Source organism: Phyllobates terribilis, unplaced genomic scaffold (genome assembly GCF_046119375.1).
Source record: "Phyllobates terribilis strain yellow unplaced genomic scaffold, ASM4611937v1 Scaffold_2__4_contigs__length_985480577, whole genome shotgun sequence".
NCBI lineage: Eukaryota > Metazoa > Chordata > Amphibia > Anura > Dendrobatidae > Phyllobates > Phyllobates terribilis.
This window is the reverse complement of record NW_027362762.1, coordinates 708,871,633-708,888,730: the sequence shown is the minus strand read 5'-3', so window position 1 is coordinate 708,888,730 and position 17,098 is coordinate 708,871,633. Positions and strand designations below refer to the sequence as shown.

The 17,098-nt window shown below is 46.4% G+C and overlaps 1 protein-coding gene across 1 annotated transcript in view; it reads left to right on the top strand.

Annotated features, from left to right (window-relative positions):
- Positions 1-9,024, top strand: part of LOC141252947 (polymeric immunoglobulin receptor-like) — a 186,321-nt gene extending 177,297 nt beyond the window's left edge. The window contains exon 6 of the mRNA XM_073670704.1: positions 8,339-9,024. Coding sequence (XP_073526805.1) covers positions 8,339-8,391 — 53 coding nt within the window. The 3' untranslated portion in view covers positions 8,392-9,024. The remainder of the gene's footprint in view (positions 1-8,338) is intronic.
- The last annotated feature ends 8,074 nt before the right edge of the window (positions 9,025-17,098 follow it).

Genomic DNA, 17,098 nt, shown 5'->3' with positions numbered 1-17,098 from the left:
TTTTCAGAGCTAGATGCAGAAAAAAATTATATTCAGTTTGCAACCTGATGGAGGTGAGTATAGATGGACTAATAGAACAAGTCCCACACACAGCTAGAAGCCCAAATATTTTTTTAGAGGTAGATGCAGAAAAAAATTATATTCAGTTTGCAACCTGATGGAGGTCTGTATAGATGGATTAATAGAACAAGTCCCACACACAGCTAGAAGCCCAAATATTTTTTCAGAGGTAGATGCAGAAAAAAATTATATTCAGTTTGCAACCTGATGGAGGTCTGTATAGATGGATTAATAGAACAAGTCCCACACACAGCTAGAAGCCCAATATTTTTTCAGAGGTAGATGCAGAAAAAATATATATACAGTTTGCAACCTGATGGAGGTCAATATAGATGAACTAATAGAGAAAGTCCCACACACTGCTAGAAGGCCAAATATTTTTTCAGAGCTAGATGCAGACAAAAAATTATTTTTAATTTGCAACCTGATGGAGGTCAGTATAGATGGACTAATAGAGAAAGTCCCACACACTGCTAGAAGGCCAAATATTTTTTCAGAGCTAGATGCAGATATAAATTATTTTTAATTTGCAACCTGATGGAGGTCAGTATAGATGGACTAATAGAACAAGTCCCACACACAGCTAGAAGCCCAAATATTTTTTCAGATGTAGATGCATAAAAAAATTATATTCAGTTTGCAACCTGATGGAGGTCTGTATAGATGGACTAATAGAGAAAGTCCCACACATTGCTAGAAGGCCAAATATTTTTTCAGAGCTAGATGCAGACAAAAAATTATTTTTAATTTGCAACCTGATGGAGGTCAGTATAGATGGACTAATAGAGAAAGTCCCACACACTGCTAGAAGGCCAAATATTTTTTCAGAGCTAGATGCAGATATAAATTATTTTTAATTTGCAACCTGATGGAGGTCAGTATAGATGGACTAATAGAGAAAGTCCCACACACTGCTAGAAGGCCAAATATTTTTTCAGAGCTAGATGCAGAAAAAAATTATATTCAGTTTGCAACCTGATGGAGGTCAGTATAGATGGACTAATAGAACAAGTCCCACACACAGCTAGAAGGCCAAATATTTTTTCAGAGGTAGATGCAGATAAAAATTATTTTTAATTTACAGCCTGATGGAGGTCAGTATAGATGGACTAATAGAGAAAGTCCCACACACTGCTAGAAGGCCAAATATTTTTTCAGAGCTAGATGCAGACAAAAAATTATTTTGAATTTGCAACCTGATGGAGGTCAGTATAGATGGACTAATAGAGAAAGTCCCACACACTGCTAGAAGGTCAAATATTTTTTCAGAGCTAGATGCAGACAAAAAATTATTTTTAATTTGCAACCTGATGGAGGTCAGTATAGATGGACTAATAGAGAAAGTCCCACACACTGCTAGAAGGCCAAATATTTTTTCAGAGCTAGATGCAGATTAAAATTATTTTTAATTTGCAACCTGATGGAGGTCAGTATAGATGGACTAATAGAGAAAGTCCCACACACTGCTAGAAGGCCAAATATTTTTTCAGAGCTAGATGCAGAAAAAAATTATATTCAGTTTGCAACCTGATGGAGGTCAGTATAGATGGACTAATAGAACAAGTCCCACACACAGCTAGAAGCCCAAATATTTTTTCAGAGGTAGATGCAGATAAAAATTATTTTTAATTTGCAACCTGATGGAGGTCAGTATAGATGGACTAATAGAGAAAGTCCCACACACTGCTAGAAGGCCAAATATTTTTTCAGAGCTAGATGCAGAAAAAAATTATATTCAGTTTGCAACCTGATGGAGGTCAGTATAGATGGACTAATAGAACATGTCCCACACACTGCTAGAAGCCCAAATATTTTTTCAGAGCTAGATGCAGAAAAAAATTATATTCAATTTGCAACCTGATGGAGGTCAGTATAGATGGACTAATAGAATGATGCTATGCCCAAAAGATTTTACTTCACTAGGTGCAACAAAAAAATTGGTATTCTATACACAGGTGGTATATCTTGCAACACAGATAGGCTACTCCACTGACTAACACACTCTGCAATAGGCCAAAAAGGATTAGCTTTCTAGATTCAGCCAAATGCTGTGAAAAAAACTTGCACAGCACTGGCACAGACCTGCCTGGCAAAAACTGATAGGAACTGATGTAACCTAGTCCTGAAAAGGACTGCAATTACAATTAGTCTTTACTCCCACAATCTATCTATTTAAGAGCACAGACCTGCCTGATAAAAGTCGTAGGAAATGCTGTAACTTAGTCCTTAAAAGGACTGCAATCACAACTATTCCCTACTCCAAAGCTATCTGTAGATTTGTGCGAAAATTGGCTTGAAATTAACAAGGTATAGCGCACACAGCAACAGCAGTGCCGTCTAACACGCAGCTGCAGCAGTGAGAAAATGGTGGCGACGGGGAAAATGGCTTGGTCTTATAGGGCAAGGACATGTGACATACACTGCCAATGACACATGCCCCTGCTTGTGTGAAAAAAAGCACTTCGCTCCGTGTGTGCGCTGCTGATAGGCTGACAGATTGCACCTCCCCACTGTAAATGCGGGAAAGAGAAAAAAAAATGGAGATCTTCATTATTCCTGCAGAGATCCATCCCCTGCCCCTCCCCCCACCCCGCTGTACACTCAAACTGCGTATTAACATTAATTTTCATCATTACTGAGAAAAAATCCAGTTATGATTTTGGTGCACAAACAGTTATCGAACATAACCTCGAACAGCCGAATTTTTCTCAAATCGTTCGTGTTCGCCGAACGGCTCGAACACCGCCCAAAACAGCTCGAATTTGAGATTGGCGAACAGTTCGAGTCGAACAACGCTCATCTCTAGTTCACACTGTATAAATTCATGCTGTTTGCATGGATTTATATAGTGTGACCTAGTTGTCAAGCACTTTCCAAGTGATGCTATCGCCTGGAAAGCGCTTGTCAATCTGCATGCGGAAACGCATGTGAATCCGCATGTGGATCCGCATGTATTCTGCAGGAAAAACACATGCACAATCTGCATGCGTTTTTTCTGCCAGGGAGATGCAGAAATGCTGCAGAAATTTTCTGCTTCATTTCTGCATCGTGGGCACATAGCCTGAGTGAGTCCTAAATCTCAGTGTTTTGTTGTGTTTGGTCAACACTCCAATATTCCATTCCCTGTGGCTACTACCTCCGACATCCCTGCGGCTGAAGCTCTCACCAAGGTCTTCTCCAGAAATTGGGTGGTCACGAAGGCCACATTGGTGAAGTCATCTGAATGGATGAAGAGACACGCAAACAAGAGGCATCTGGACCCACCTCAGTTTTGTCCGGGGGACAAGGTTTGGCTTTCTTCAAAGTTTGTCCGACTCAAGCTGCCTTCATACAAGTTAGGTCCTTGTTTTATTGGTCCTTTCAACATTCTCAAACGGATAAATACAGTATCCTACAAGCTCAAGCTCCCAGCCTCTTTACATATCCCCAACTAATTTCATGTGTCTCTCCTCAAGTCTGTTATATTAAACTCCTTCAAGGACCCAAGTACCACTCTTGCTCTAGTTGGCTCTGAAGATGTCTTTGAGGTAGAGAATATTGTGGCTATTAAGAGGGTAAGAGGAAAAATCTTTTTTCTAGTAGATTGTAAGGGGTCCTGAGGTAAGGTCGTCGGAGACCAAGGAGAATATCCATGCCCCTCTCCTCCTGGAGTGATTTCTTGCAGGCTTGAAGAAGAGGGGGCACCAGCATCCCTGCTCGCTGAGTCAAGGCAAATCTTGAGGTAGGAATCAGACGGGAAAAGCAAGGAGCTCAGAGCATTATCCCACACTGAGGCAACTGTCAGTTGAGTCAGGGATGATAATGATGATGATAGTTGGGTGGACAAGGCGTGGGAACAAGATCGAGGTATTAAGGAAGTGATGTCATCAGAGAAGGAGAGTGTTGGCTGGAGTAATGTACAGTGGAGGTGACCTGAAGTGATCAACTTAGGGAAAATCAGTTTTTTTTGTGGTAAGCTGGAGAGCTGGTAATTCCTCACATACCATTTGTGGAGGAGGTTCAACATCGATTCAAAGCTCTTGCCATGGTTATGGTGGTGGCGAATCCCATGTGTGGGCATCTCAGGTGTGAACGTTTTTTTCCACATTGGTTACAGATGAATTGTTATCTGTCTGCAGGCTCTGGAACAAGAAAATAAGTTATAGATGTCCAGACTCCAATAGACTAGGAATTACAGCTCTCCATCAGCACATGAACCTAAATAACCTGCTCATTGGGAATGCAAGGTGGTCAACAATCTGAGCAAGGCTCAAGTTGTCCTCTTAACTCTTTGCCATATGCTCATATTTCTGCTAGCCAGGTACTTAACAAGTACTTGGTTGCTGTGCTCATAATCAATTACAACTACCACATCATTATCATTCACAACTACTTCTTATCATACTCCAAGTACTCCTCCTTCTCCATCACATTGCCAGATATCCAGCACTGATTGTGTGTCAAGGAAACAAGCGTATCCGCTTTCTATCCTTCAGGAAAGCAACAGTGTAATGCATGTTTGGGAGGGTAAGCATCATTCTGTTGTTAGGCATCTCTTGTTATACTGTCTTCCTTGTGTAACGCTATGCCCGGCCCCTCTGCACGCTGTCCCCTTTTCCTTCCTCAGCGCAGCCCCTGGCATGTTCCCTGCTCCCTGGTCTCCGGCGTGCTTTCGGGTCCTCTGCTATGCACTCCGCGCTGTGTCAGTGGCATGCCTAGCGTGTGCTCCCCTGTACACAAAGGGGCAGTGCGCCCATGGCAAAATGCCCCCAGCTGAGAGATGGGAGGCATTTTATTAATGTATTCACCTGCAAATTATGTCTGTACAACTTAAGCTCCAGATCGGAGAGATATGCAAGGAGAAGATCACCTTCCAGGTGCTGTCTGATATGCCACAGGTCGTCCAGAGCCAAGAACTCTAGTTCCCGCTCAGGTCTAGAGACCCCGCATGGTGTTTTGTTGGGGACAGCCGAGTCTCAAGAGGTGTCTGGTCCCCATATTTACAGGTTAGTCAGCAGTGTGGCCATCTTCTCCGCCAGGTCTGAAAGTAGCTGACTCACTGTGTGGGCTGAATACCAAGGTCTGAACTCTGGACTCTGACCCTCTCCCTGTTGCCATCCTGTTGGCAATACCTGAACCAGTCCCAGTGGCCATCCTATCTCCACAGTGTGAACCTGTCTCAGTGGCCATCCTGTCTGCATAGTGTCAACCTGTCCCAAGTGGCCGTCCTGTCAGCACAGTCTGAACAGTCAGGTGGTCGCCCTGCCCTGTTGAGTATCTGAACATGTCTCTGCCCTTTGGGTTCAGCAGCTACAGTCAGACGCTGCCCTGGAGTGGTACCTGGCAACTACCTGCCACACAAGATGCTTAGTAACGCCCTTCCAGGGTAAGTCCATTTCGTAGCACAGTGGGCCCACGAACCACGTGCGCCACCTAGAAGCATAGCACCTTGTAATTTCATGCTTGTAATTTTATGTTTCTATTGTATTTTTTTACATTTTGGGAGTTATTGCAAGTCTGTAGTGCATATGTGATACGTACTCTGCAAACAGTCATAATTTTTGCACCACCCCATCTGCCTCCCAAAAAGAAGTAATTTTGATTGTGCAGTGTGTTGTTACGGTTAATGTCTGTTTACTCATAGCCAGATATGCTGAGGTCGCATTGTCAAGTCTGTGTTTGCATTAAAGACCTTGATTCAATTAAGTTCTAGGAGACCTCAAACCATTACATTTTTTTCTGGGCAAATAAAGGTTTAGCAGGACTTGCGTTTCAAATTTTCGGGAAAAATTTCTACAAAGCTAGTGAACTCAAATTTTAAAAAATTGATTATCTCAAGTTGAGACATTAGCAATTTTAACTGGATACACAGCTGCAATCAAAATGATTCAACCCCTTTGCAAATTTGGTTTATTAGCAAAATTTACAAACGTTCTGCTGTTTGCAATATACCAATTAAAAAGAACAATTTAAATAGCTCAACGCAATCAATATATCAAATGGTTTCTCCAAATTCACCATAAAATGTGTAACATACCTGGCGGCGTCCTTGCATAGTGGTCCATCTCCCACTGTGCAAGAGAGCGCACTTGATCTCCAATCCAGAATGTCTCTCTGGCTTCCCTCCATGCTGTCTGTTTGCTTCTGTTTCTGCTGCTTAAGGGCGGCGCCCGATCACTTCCTGCTTTTTGTACATGTTGCAGGCACACCCCTTGTGCATCCTCAGCCTATTGCTGTCTGTCACCTGGTATTTAAACCAGCTGCTCCAATTAACCCATGCCTGAGCATCTTGCCCAGTCAGTTGGCTTCTTGTCTCTGACATGCCAGGTCCTGTGTATGTTACCTGTCTTGCAGTATCTGTTCCCGTGTCTGTACTGTGTCCTACCTGTGTACTCTAACCTGCAGTCTGTACACGCTCTCTAGCCTGTTGTCTCCTGCCTATCCTGGAGGCTGTATTTCCAGGCCCGTGTGAACTTGCTCCTAGCCTGTTCTTTCCGCCTTCTAGGGGCTGCATACCTAGACCTGTTCCTGTATCTTGCCTGTTCTTGTCTGTATACTCTCCTAGCCTGTTACCTGTTTTTCTCCATGTCCGTACCTTCCTTTTCTTGCAGAATCTGATCCCGTACCTATCTCCTACTCGTTGTCTCTGTACTCCCGTTTGTGAGTTTAGAGTCCACTCACTACTTCATTGCAAGTATCCTGTGTGTACCTGGTTCTGCCTTTCCCTTCCAGTCTGTTCCGTGTGAACAGAGCCCTGTCCCCTCCGCTCTGCCTTGCTTGCCGCTTCGGCGGTTCTTGCCTGCTCAGCCCTGTCCACCGCGTCTGCGGTTTCGCTTTGCTCAGCCCTGTCCACCACGTCTGCGGTTTCGCTTTGCTCAGCCCTGTCCACCGCGTCTGCGGTTTCGCTTTGCTCAGCCTTGTCCACCGCGTCTGCGGTTTCGCTTTGCTCAGCCTTGTCCACCGCGTCTGCGGTTTCGCTTTGCTCAGCCTTGTCCACCGCGTCTGCGGTTTCGCTTTGCTCAGCCCTGTCCACCGCGTCTGCGGTTTCGCTTTGCTCAGCCCTGTCCACCGCGTCTGCGGTTTCGCTTTGCTCAGCCCTGTCCACCGCGTCTGCGGTTTCGCTTTGCTCAGCCCTGTCCACCGCGTCTGCGGTTTCGCTTTGCTCAGCCCTGTCCACCGCGTCTGCGGTTTCGCTTTGTTCAGCCCTGTCCACCACGTCTGCGGTTTTGCTTTGCTCAGCCCTGTCCACCGCGTCTGCGGTTTCGCTTTGCTCAGCCCTGTCCACCGCGTCTGCGGTTTCGCTTTGCTCAGCCCTGTCCAACGATTCTGCGGTTTCGCTTTGCTCAGCCCTGTCCACCGCGTCTGCGGTTTCGTTTTGCTCAGCCCTGTCCACCGCATCTGCGGTTTTGCTTTGCTCAGCCCTGTCCACCGCGTCTGCGGTTTCGCTTTGCTCAGCCCTGTCCACCGCATCTGCGGTTTTGCTTTGCTCTGCCCTGTCCACCGCGTCTGCGGTTTCGCTTTGCTCTGCCCTGTCCACCGCGTCTGCGGTTTCGCTTTGCTCTGTTTGTTTACCGCATCTGCGGCTCCGAATTTGTCTCCCAGTCTGTACTGGACTCTACCCAGCCTGCGCTCTAGTCTGCCTGTTCCTGTATTCCCCGGTGTGGGTCAACAGCCGTGTCCGGAGTCTGACCTGGAGTAGACCCTGGTCCCTCTGCTCGGTTCCTCCCTGGTGCACTGGCGTCGTATGCCGTCGTGCGACCTTGGTCGGATCGGGCAGATACTTAGCTACGCCCCTCCAAACACTCTCCGGTTCATGGCACAGTGGAACCACTAAACACGCACACGCCAGTCAGTCCGGGCGTGTGCATTACAAAATGCCACACTTAATGCTAAATATAGTTTCAGGATTATTCAACCTCTTCAGGTCAATCATCTCTTGTACTTATTAGAGAATCGCCTGGCTGTTATAACTTGCTGCACACATGAAGTAGAGAGCATCTTTCCCACTGATGGACCAAATTAACCAAATTTTTGTTTGTTTGGTTCAGCTTCTTTTACTCACCTCAGCTTTCTGTCTGAAAAGCATTTATTTTTTTTACAGCATACTACAACCATTAATATCATCTAAATAATTTAAATTATTTTACATAAATATCTATTAAACAGAAATTGGGTCTTGTACACACAAAGACGGAGTTGAGCATTAAGAGGTACATCAATTAGTCAAGTAGAATTTATACAAATTACCGGTAGTAAATTTTTGGATAACAAATTGATATCTATATTTTTGGATTTACAGGTACAGTACCCAGAAGGGATGCTTCATTTCCTCGCATGATAGGACATCTGTGAATACAGATTGAATGGAAATCAGCTTTAGGAAATATTTCACAATGGACGAGAAAGTGCTGAATATTTTTGAAATCATCTTAATATTGGCGATTTATTCAGTTTTGATTTCTTTCAAATGCTTTACAATCAGTTGTGCAAAAGAAACATTTGTTCTTGTTTTCATCTCAAATGCTACTTCAATGAAAGAAAACATGTATCTTTTTCAATGTTTATATTTTTATTATTTAGCTTTGCCGGTTATATTTCGCAGTATTAGGCATATAGCCTGATATCCAATTTCCTAATATTTAATTTAAATATTTATCAATAGAATTGAATTATAATCTTTTTTATATTTTTGGTATAGATAGATGCCAGTTAAACATTGTAGCTCTTTATTTAGCAAGACAAATGTTATGCTTTTAAAGTGGGAAATCACATAACTAATGATTTTTCAGTTTGCTTTTTTATTCTTTGATTTTTCTTTTGACTTTCACGGTAAAAACAACAGGGATATGACTTCTGAATTCCTAACTTGATGCTTCTTTGTTAATAATATCAATTCTCTTTTGAGCTTATGATGAGGCAAGCAAAGCTGCAGGGAAATACATTTCCCTGCAGCTTCCCAGTATGTACAATTGAAACCAGAAGTTTACATATACTATATAAAAAGACACATATGTATGTTTTTCTCAATATCTGACATGAAATCAGAATAAACCTTTCCCGTTTTAGGACAATTAGGATTACCATAATTTTTAATATCTGACAAATGCCAGAATAATGAGAGAGAGAGAATGGTTTAAGGCATTTTTATTACTTACTGCAAAGTCAAAAGTTTACATACATTAGTATTTGTGACCATTGCCTTTAAACTGAATGACTGTGGTCAAACGTTTGGGATATCCTTCCACAAGCTTCTCACAATAGTTGGTCGGAATTTGGGCCCATTCCTCCTGACAAAACTGGTGTAACTGATCCTTGTTTGTAGGTCGCCTTGCTCGCACCTGCCTTTTCAGCTTTGCCCATAAATTTTCAATAGATTTGAGATCAGGGCTTTGTGATGGGCACTTCAAAACATTGACTTTGTTATGCTTAAGCCACTTTGTTACCAATTTGGCAGTATGCTTTGGGTCATTGTCTATTTGGACGACCCATTTCCGCCCAAGCTTTAACTTCCTGGCTGATGTCTTGCGATGTTGCTTCAGTATTGCCACATAATCTCCTTTTCTCATGATGATATCTATTTTGTGAAGTGCACTAGTCCCTCCTGCAGCAAAACAACCCCACAACATGATGCTGCCACCCCCACGTGTCACAGTTGGGATGGTGTTCTTAGGCTTCCAAGCTTCTCCCTTTTTCCTCCAAACATAACGATGGTCATTATGCCCAAAAAGTTACATTTTAGTTTCATCAGACCACAGGACATGTCTCCAAAAATTAAGGTCTTTGTTCCTGTGTGCATATGACAAATATTAATCTGCCTTTTTTATATTTCTTTTGGAGTAATGGCTTCTTCCTGGCAGTGTGGCCTTTCAGCCCATTTTGCTACAGTACTTGTTTCACTGTGGCCATTGACACAATCTTACCAGCTTCCACCATCATCTTCACAAGGTCTTTTGCTTTTGTCTTTGGTTTTATATGCATACTGTATGTCCGACCAAAGCTCATTTATCTCTGGGACACAGAACCCGTCTCCTTCCTGAGCGGCATGATGGCTGGACATCCCCATCTTGTTTGTACTTGTGTATAATTGTTTGTACAGATGAACGCGGCAACTTCAGGTATCTTGAAATTATACCCAAGGATGAGCCAGACTTGTGCAAGTACACAATTCTCTTCCTGATATCTTGGCTGATTTCTTTAGACTTTCCCGTGATGCTACACAAAGAAGCAGTGTGTTTCAGGTGTGCATTAAAATACATCCACAGGTGTGTCTCTTATTAACTCAGATGTTGCCAAAAAAACAGAAGCTTCCAAACACATGACATCATCATATGGGCAGTCCAGAATTGTTTAAAGGCATAGTAATCTTAGTGTATGTAAATTTTTGACTTTGCAGTAAGTAATAAAAATGCCTTAAAACATTGTCTCTCTCTCATTTTTCTGGCATTTGGCTAAATATTAAAAATTATGGTAATCCTAGTTAAGCTAAAACAGCAAAGCTTTATTCTGATTCATGTCAGATATTGAGAAAAACATGCATATGTATCTTTTTATATAGTGTATGTAAACTTCTGGTTTCAACTGTATTTGCCACTTATTACTTCAATTTACTGTTCTAATAAAAGTTCCAATTTAGAAAGAGGGGGGCAAGGAAGATTCGATCTTTTAAAACCTAGTGTGCCATCAGTGGAGTATTCATGCTGTCATATGCATGGATCGGCGGTAAGATTAATACCACCGGTCAGAGCGCTGCAGTTTCCATACTGTGAGATGACAGCGTGAGCCAGCAGATATGACAGGCGTTGGCAGATGGGACTACTACACCCATCAGCCTATGCCTGCTGTTGCCGATAACAGCGAGAGCAGGTGCGGCTGATGGGAGTATTCATCTGACGGCGCCTGAGCTATAAATAAATAAATAAATAAATAAAATGGTGTGGGTTCCCCTCTATTTTTCATAACAAGCCAAGTAAAACTTACAGCTGCACGCTGCAACCTTCAGCTCTCAGCTTTAGCAAGCCTGGTTATCAAGAATAGAGGTGTGCGCACAACGTTTTTTTAATTATTTAGAGAAATAATTTAAAAAAACAGCGTGGGGTCTCCCCCATTTTTGACAACCAGCCAAGCTAAAGCAGACAGCTGGGGGCTGATATTCTCAGGCTGGTAAGGGGCCATGGATATTAGCAACCCCAGCCTAAAAATAGCAGCCCGCAGCTGACACAGAAAAAGCACATCTATTAGATGCACCAATTCTGGTACTTTGCCCGGCTCTCCCCATTGCCCTGTGGCAGTGGGAAGTGGTGTAATATTTTTAGGGTTGATGTCATCTTTGTATTGTCTGATGACATCAACCCCATGGGATGACCATTACTAATCCTATAGTCAATTTGTTAAATAAAGACAAACATCCAGAATAAATTTGTTTCATTGAAATAAAGCACACAATTTTACTTTTTTATTTAAAAGTAAAAAACACTGTAATACTCGCCTAACACCTAATCCCGATGCCCTTGTCTCCTGTAAGAAAACAAAAATAAAAAACAACAATATCCCTCACCTGTCCGAAGTTCTGTCCCATGCCATAATCCAAGTCTGGGATAAATAGTTTTCAACATGGACGGTGTCAAGAAGCAACCGTCTTGGCTGAAAACCAAGATGCAGCTATTGAGGTTGTGTTCCCAGCCAGGCCGCTAACGGAGATTTCACAGAGGTCACCCCAGTTCATTGCCCTGTCTGGGAATGCAGCCTCAATAACCGGCGGTGAACTCTATGACGTCACTGCTAGCCAGTGAGGCTGAGCTCGCAGCAGCGGCAGCAGTTCATTCCTCAGTAGTTTTCAGCTGGGACGGTCGATTCTTGGCACTGTCCAAGTTGAAAACTATTTATCCCAGACATGGATTACGGCATGTGACAGAACTTCGGACAGGTGAAGGATATGGTTGTTTTTTATTTTTGATCTTTTACAGGAGACATTGGCTTTAGTGGAATGGGCGATAGGTATAATTGAGTTTGTCATTTTTAAATAAAAAAGTAAAACTGTGTGCGTTTGGTTTGATATAAAATACTTTATTCTGGTTGTTTGTCTTTATTTACAATATAACTGTAGGATTAGAAATGGAGAGGTGTCTTATAGACACCTCTCGATTGCTAATCTGTGGGGTTGATATCACCGGACAATACAAAGGTGACATCAACCCCACAAATATTACCCCACTTGCCACCGCCACAGGGCAGTGGGAAGAGCGAAGCTAAGTGTCAGAATTGGCACATCTTATTGATACACCATTTCTGAGGCCGCTGAGAGCTGATGTTTTTAGCCTAGGAGGGGGTCAGCATCAAAGGCCCCTTCTCTGGCTATTAATATCACCTCACAGTTGTCTGCCTAGCCTTTGTTGGTTAGATTTTATAAGGGGATCCTAAGTCAAATTTTTTCTGGGGTCCTCCTGTAATCTAGCCAGTAAACGCTAAGAAAACAGTTGTGGGCTGTTATTAATAGCCAGGGAACATCTTTGGCTAATGGCACCTTCCCTGGCTAGTAATATCAGCCCCCAGTGGTCACATTTCCCTCTGCTGGTTATGAAAATTATGTGGGAGCCCACGCCGTTTTTTTCATTTATTTGTTTATACAAGTACAGTATAATACACACCCAAGGTAACCTTAGTTCATAGCCTCGAGGTGTTCCAGCAGCTGGAAAGTCCAGTGAACTTTAAATATCTCTCAAAATTTCCCATCAGTTTCTGGACCTTGTTGTTTTTGATTTTTGTTTTCTTACAGGGGACGAGGGCATCGGGGATTAGGTGTTAGGTGAGTATAACAGTGTTTGTAATTTTTAAATAAAGAAGTAAAACTGTGTGTGTTTTATTTCAAATAAAATAATTTATTCTGGCTTTATTTAACAATTTGACTATAGGATTAGTAATGGAGAGGCGTCTTGTAGACACGTCTCCATTACTAACCCATGGTGTTGATGTCATCGGACAATACATAGGTGACATCAACCCCACAAATATTACCCCACTTGCCACCACCACAGGGCAATGGGGAGAGCCAGACAAAGCGCCAGAACTGGTGCATCTAATAGATTCGCCTTTTCTGGGGTGACTGTGGGATTCTAATTTTAGTCTGGGTTGGCCAATATCCATGGCCCCTTACCAGCCTGAGAATACCAGCCCCAAAGTGTCTGCTTTAGCTTGGCTGGTTGTCAAAAAATGGGAGGGGGACACATTTGGGGAGACCAGGATGGGACGATGAAGTCACCTGGCCCCATGAATATGTTGTTTGGGGTTGCCAGGCAGGACCCTCCGGTCACCTGGAACCCATGGAGACATTCAGAAAAGCCAGATTGAGACATGCTGGTCATCTGACCCCATGAAAACTCTCGGCGAGGCCAGGGTGGGACCCTCGGGTCTCCAGGCCTTTTACCTCGATGGACTGCTAGCTTCCTAAGCTTGCCGCTACCTTCTCTCTGTGGGGGCCTGCCTAAAGCGGGGGGCCACTGGTTGAGGTAGTTGGCCCTGGAAGTCCTACAGTCGCAGGCAGCTGTTCTATCCCAGGTGTGTAAGTGGAAGGGTGAGGACTGTGTAATGTTGTACGATCTTGGGTGTATGCTGGGACTGTTCTGTGTGTTTATTTTCCACTTTGTGGTTCAATAAAGTATTGTCACATTGTTTTACCCTCACCCTATGTTGTCTGAGAAGCATTTCACAGTTAGGTTAAAAATATAACTTTCATTACAAAAACTTCCGTCTTACTCAAACTAGTTGATGTAAAATGCATATGTAGCACCCTGAGGATTCGGCTGCTACAGGGGTATTGCACCTCAACCCAGAGGTGTGATATTCCACTCCCGGGTAAGGATGGAGTGTGGAACTGAGCTAGTAGGCTGCATGCACTACATACATCCCATTTCCGGGGAACAGACCGATGGTACTCCCACTAGAGAAATGTGCAGGTACGACAGTGTCTGTTCCTGGCTGGAGTGGGAGGGGGGTGGAACATCCCAGTAGTGTAGGGGCAGATAGGGGGAGCAGCCTGGGTAAAGTTAGGAGCTCATTGGGTGCTGGTCACCTGAGCTCACACATAGAGGGAGTATTTAAGGTGGGCACCATCTTAGATCAGGGTCAGTCAGTCAGAGCCTGTGAGCCAGTCAGACAGTCTGTCTGAGAGCCTGAGAAGCAGAGCAGAGAAGAGAGAGAGACCCAGAGGCGCAGAGGGGACCCCAAGAGCCCATAAGAGAGCTAATAGGGTGAAGGGTCGGCAACAGGGTACCGGATCCCAAGCTGGCAGAGGCTACAGTACACCTTAGCCAGGAACCGGAGGTCGTGGGCAGGATCTGCCACGATCACCCACTAAATCCACCCGGAAGGCAGACCAAGAATAGGGTCAGGGAGCCCAGAGGAGGCTTGACCAACAAGAGGCCCGAGGGAGCCGGACTTAGGTGGATCCCTGGTGGGAACGGCCAGAAGAAGGGAGAGACAGAAAGGAGCTCAGGACCACACTCCGGAGTTGCCTGGGAGTTGACCGAGTCCAGGACCTGGTGGACGCAGCACGGCTTGGGTGGTCACTGCTGTACACAGTGACCCGAGCAACACCAGTAAGTAAAACCCTGGAACTGCATTTTATGCCTCTGAGTCTCCTTGCTGCACCTTCACAACCACCATCCTCCACGGCTGACCCCCTGAGGCTATACCCCTCCCGTTGGGGGTTATACTACCTAAGCTGCACTCACATCATCAGCCTCAGTGGACCCTGCTGCAGCGGCGGCCTTTTGACCGCAAATCAACGGGTGGCGTAGTCGACACAAAGAACTAATAACATCTGTAGGACTGCCACACTCTGAGCTTGACACCCTGGGCACGGACCGGGTCACAGCCACTCGGAGACTACAACCCCCATCTGATCCGGCTCCGGGTATCCCCAACAACACTGGCCCAGGGGGCGCGTCAACTTTGGCGTAGTCGGCAGGATAACGTGCCCGCAACAACCGGGTACTGCGTGCCTGAAGAGAAGTTCACCGTTACCTTAAAAAGAAGTCTCCCGCCGGTTCCGGAGGGTCCCCGCCAACGGACCCCATCACAGGTCGTTTCCCGCCGGTTGTCCGCCATTTGCAGCTTTTTCCCGCCATCCATGGAGTTTCCCGCCACTGGGAGACGATTCCCGCCATTTCCAAGGATTTCCCGCCTTGGAAGAGCGGACGCCATTATGGGCGTGCCAGAGGGTGGCAAGAGACCACCTCCCATCGTGGGCCAGGTCGAAGAATGGCGCCAAAAGCGGAAACCGCGCCCACCAACAGAGACTGTGATGCTGGAAGTGTCCATCAGCGTAAGAGAACTGCCCCTGGAACTGACAATCACAAAGTTGCCCCGGGACCACCCTCAATGTGGGCGGAGACAGAACAAGAGAGCAAAGATGGGTGTCGCCTGGAGCAGTCTGGAGAGAGCGCACCCGGAGACAAGACGTCTGGAAGAGAGTCCAGAGAGAGCCTACCCGGAGATGGAGGGAGAGTCAGGCAGCACCGACCCAGTGGTCAGGAGCCTGTTGCAGGTCGCCACTCCAGAAGGCCTGCTGGAGATCCTAGCACAGCTCCCCCGAGACCGGGAGTGTGCACAGACCGCGCTGGAGGGCCTCGCACGGAGGATGGCCCGGGTGCAGCGAGAGACGTTGGCGGAGTGGAGCCGAGAGATGGCCCAGCAGACCGAAACCCGACAGCGGAGCACGCCACCCGAGACGAGGAGACAGACCGCCTCTGAGGATGGCGCAGGAGGAATGAAGGCAGGAGACGGCGCCGAGAAGGGAGCTGAACGGACGGAGGCAGGTAAAGGGGACGTCTCTACCCCGAGCCGGGAAACCGCGTGCCTGCCCCAGCTCCCCGTCGCAGAGCCCGAAATTCCCCCTGCCGTGCCCGTCGCTGCATCGTCACCGCCGCCGACTAGGCCTCAACCGGAAACCGCGGCCGCGACCCCTGTGACGTCACACGCCTCGACCTCGAGCGTGGCCAAGCAGGAAATACCACCGGCCTGGTCGCAAGGCCTAGTACCTCCGGGCGCCGCAATACCAACAGCGCCCCCTACCTCCGCGGAGCCACCGGCCTGGCCGCAGGGCCGAGTAACCACGGGCGCCGCCGTTCTTACGGTGCCCTTTGCCTTTAGGGTGCCCCAGGCCTGGTCGCAAGGCCTGGTCGACCCGGGCGCCACTACCATCAACGCGCCCTCAACATCTAGAGTGCCGCACCTGGGTGAAAATCTATTTGCCCAGCATACGTGCCCGGATGGGCAGCCCTTCATATGGCCACCGGAGTTTCACCATCCCCGACTCCGGAAAGAGAGACCCCTAGACGAGCCCCTGATTCCGGCTCCGAAGCCTGTAAAGAGGACCTCGCCCCCGCTGGAGGAGGCACAGTTCGAGTGGGACCCCACTGGAGAAGACCTCATGGGGTTCACTCAGGAGACTCGGGCGGCCGCAGCAGAGCGTGCAGAGTGCTGCCGGCAGCAGCTCGAGGTCTTCGAGAGGGAGCGGAGAGAGAGGCGGGTCCGGGAACAGCAAATGCAGATAAGGAGCGCGGAGCAGAAGAGCCGGACCAGGAGGAAACCCCGTGCAGCTCATGGTCCCCGTGCCACCGGGACTGTGATAAAATTCAATATGCAGCACGGATGGGGCTTTATCAGAGACCATCAGACCCCCGGCGACGTCTTTGTGACCCGCAGAGACGTAGAAAGCCATCTGCCGGAGGGACACAGAGGTCGTGACCTGTACGTAGGGGACGAGGTCACCTTCACCCGGCACAAGTGTGCCAAAGGACCCTACGCCCTCCATGTGCATCGCCTGACGGAGGAGGAGCTGCGGTGTGAGGAGGAGCAAGAGGACCCGGACGGGTCTGAAGAATCTAAAGAAGGAGCAGGAGGACGCCGTCGTTGAAGTACGGTAGAGAGAGACTGTACATAGTTACCCGTCAGGGTATAAGAACTGTTCTAGTTAAAATCTAGTCCCCGTTGGGACCAGCCAATTGAACTGAAACCCGTGTGTCCCTATTCCCACTGACCGAGGACTGAGAGCGGTCAATCC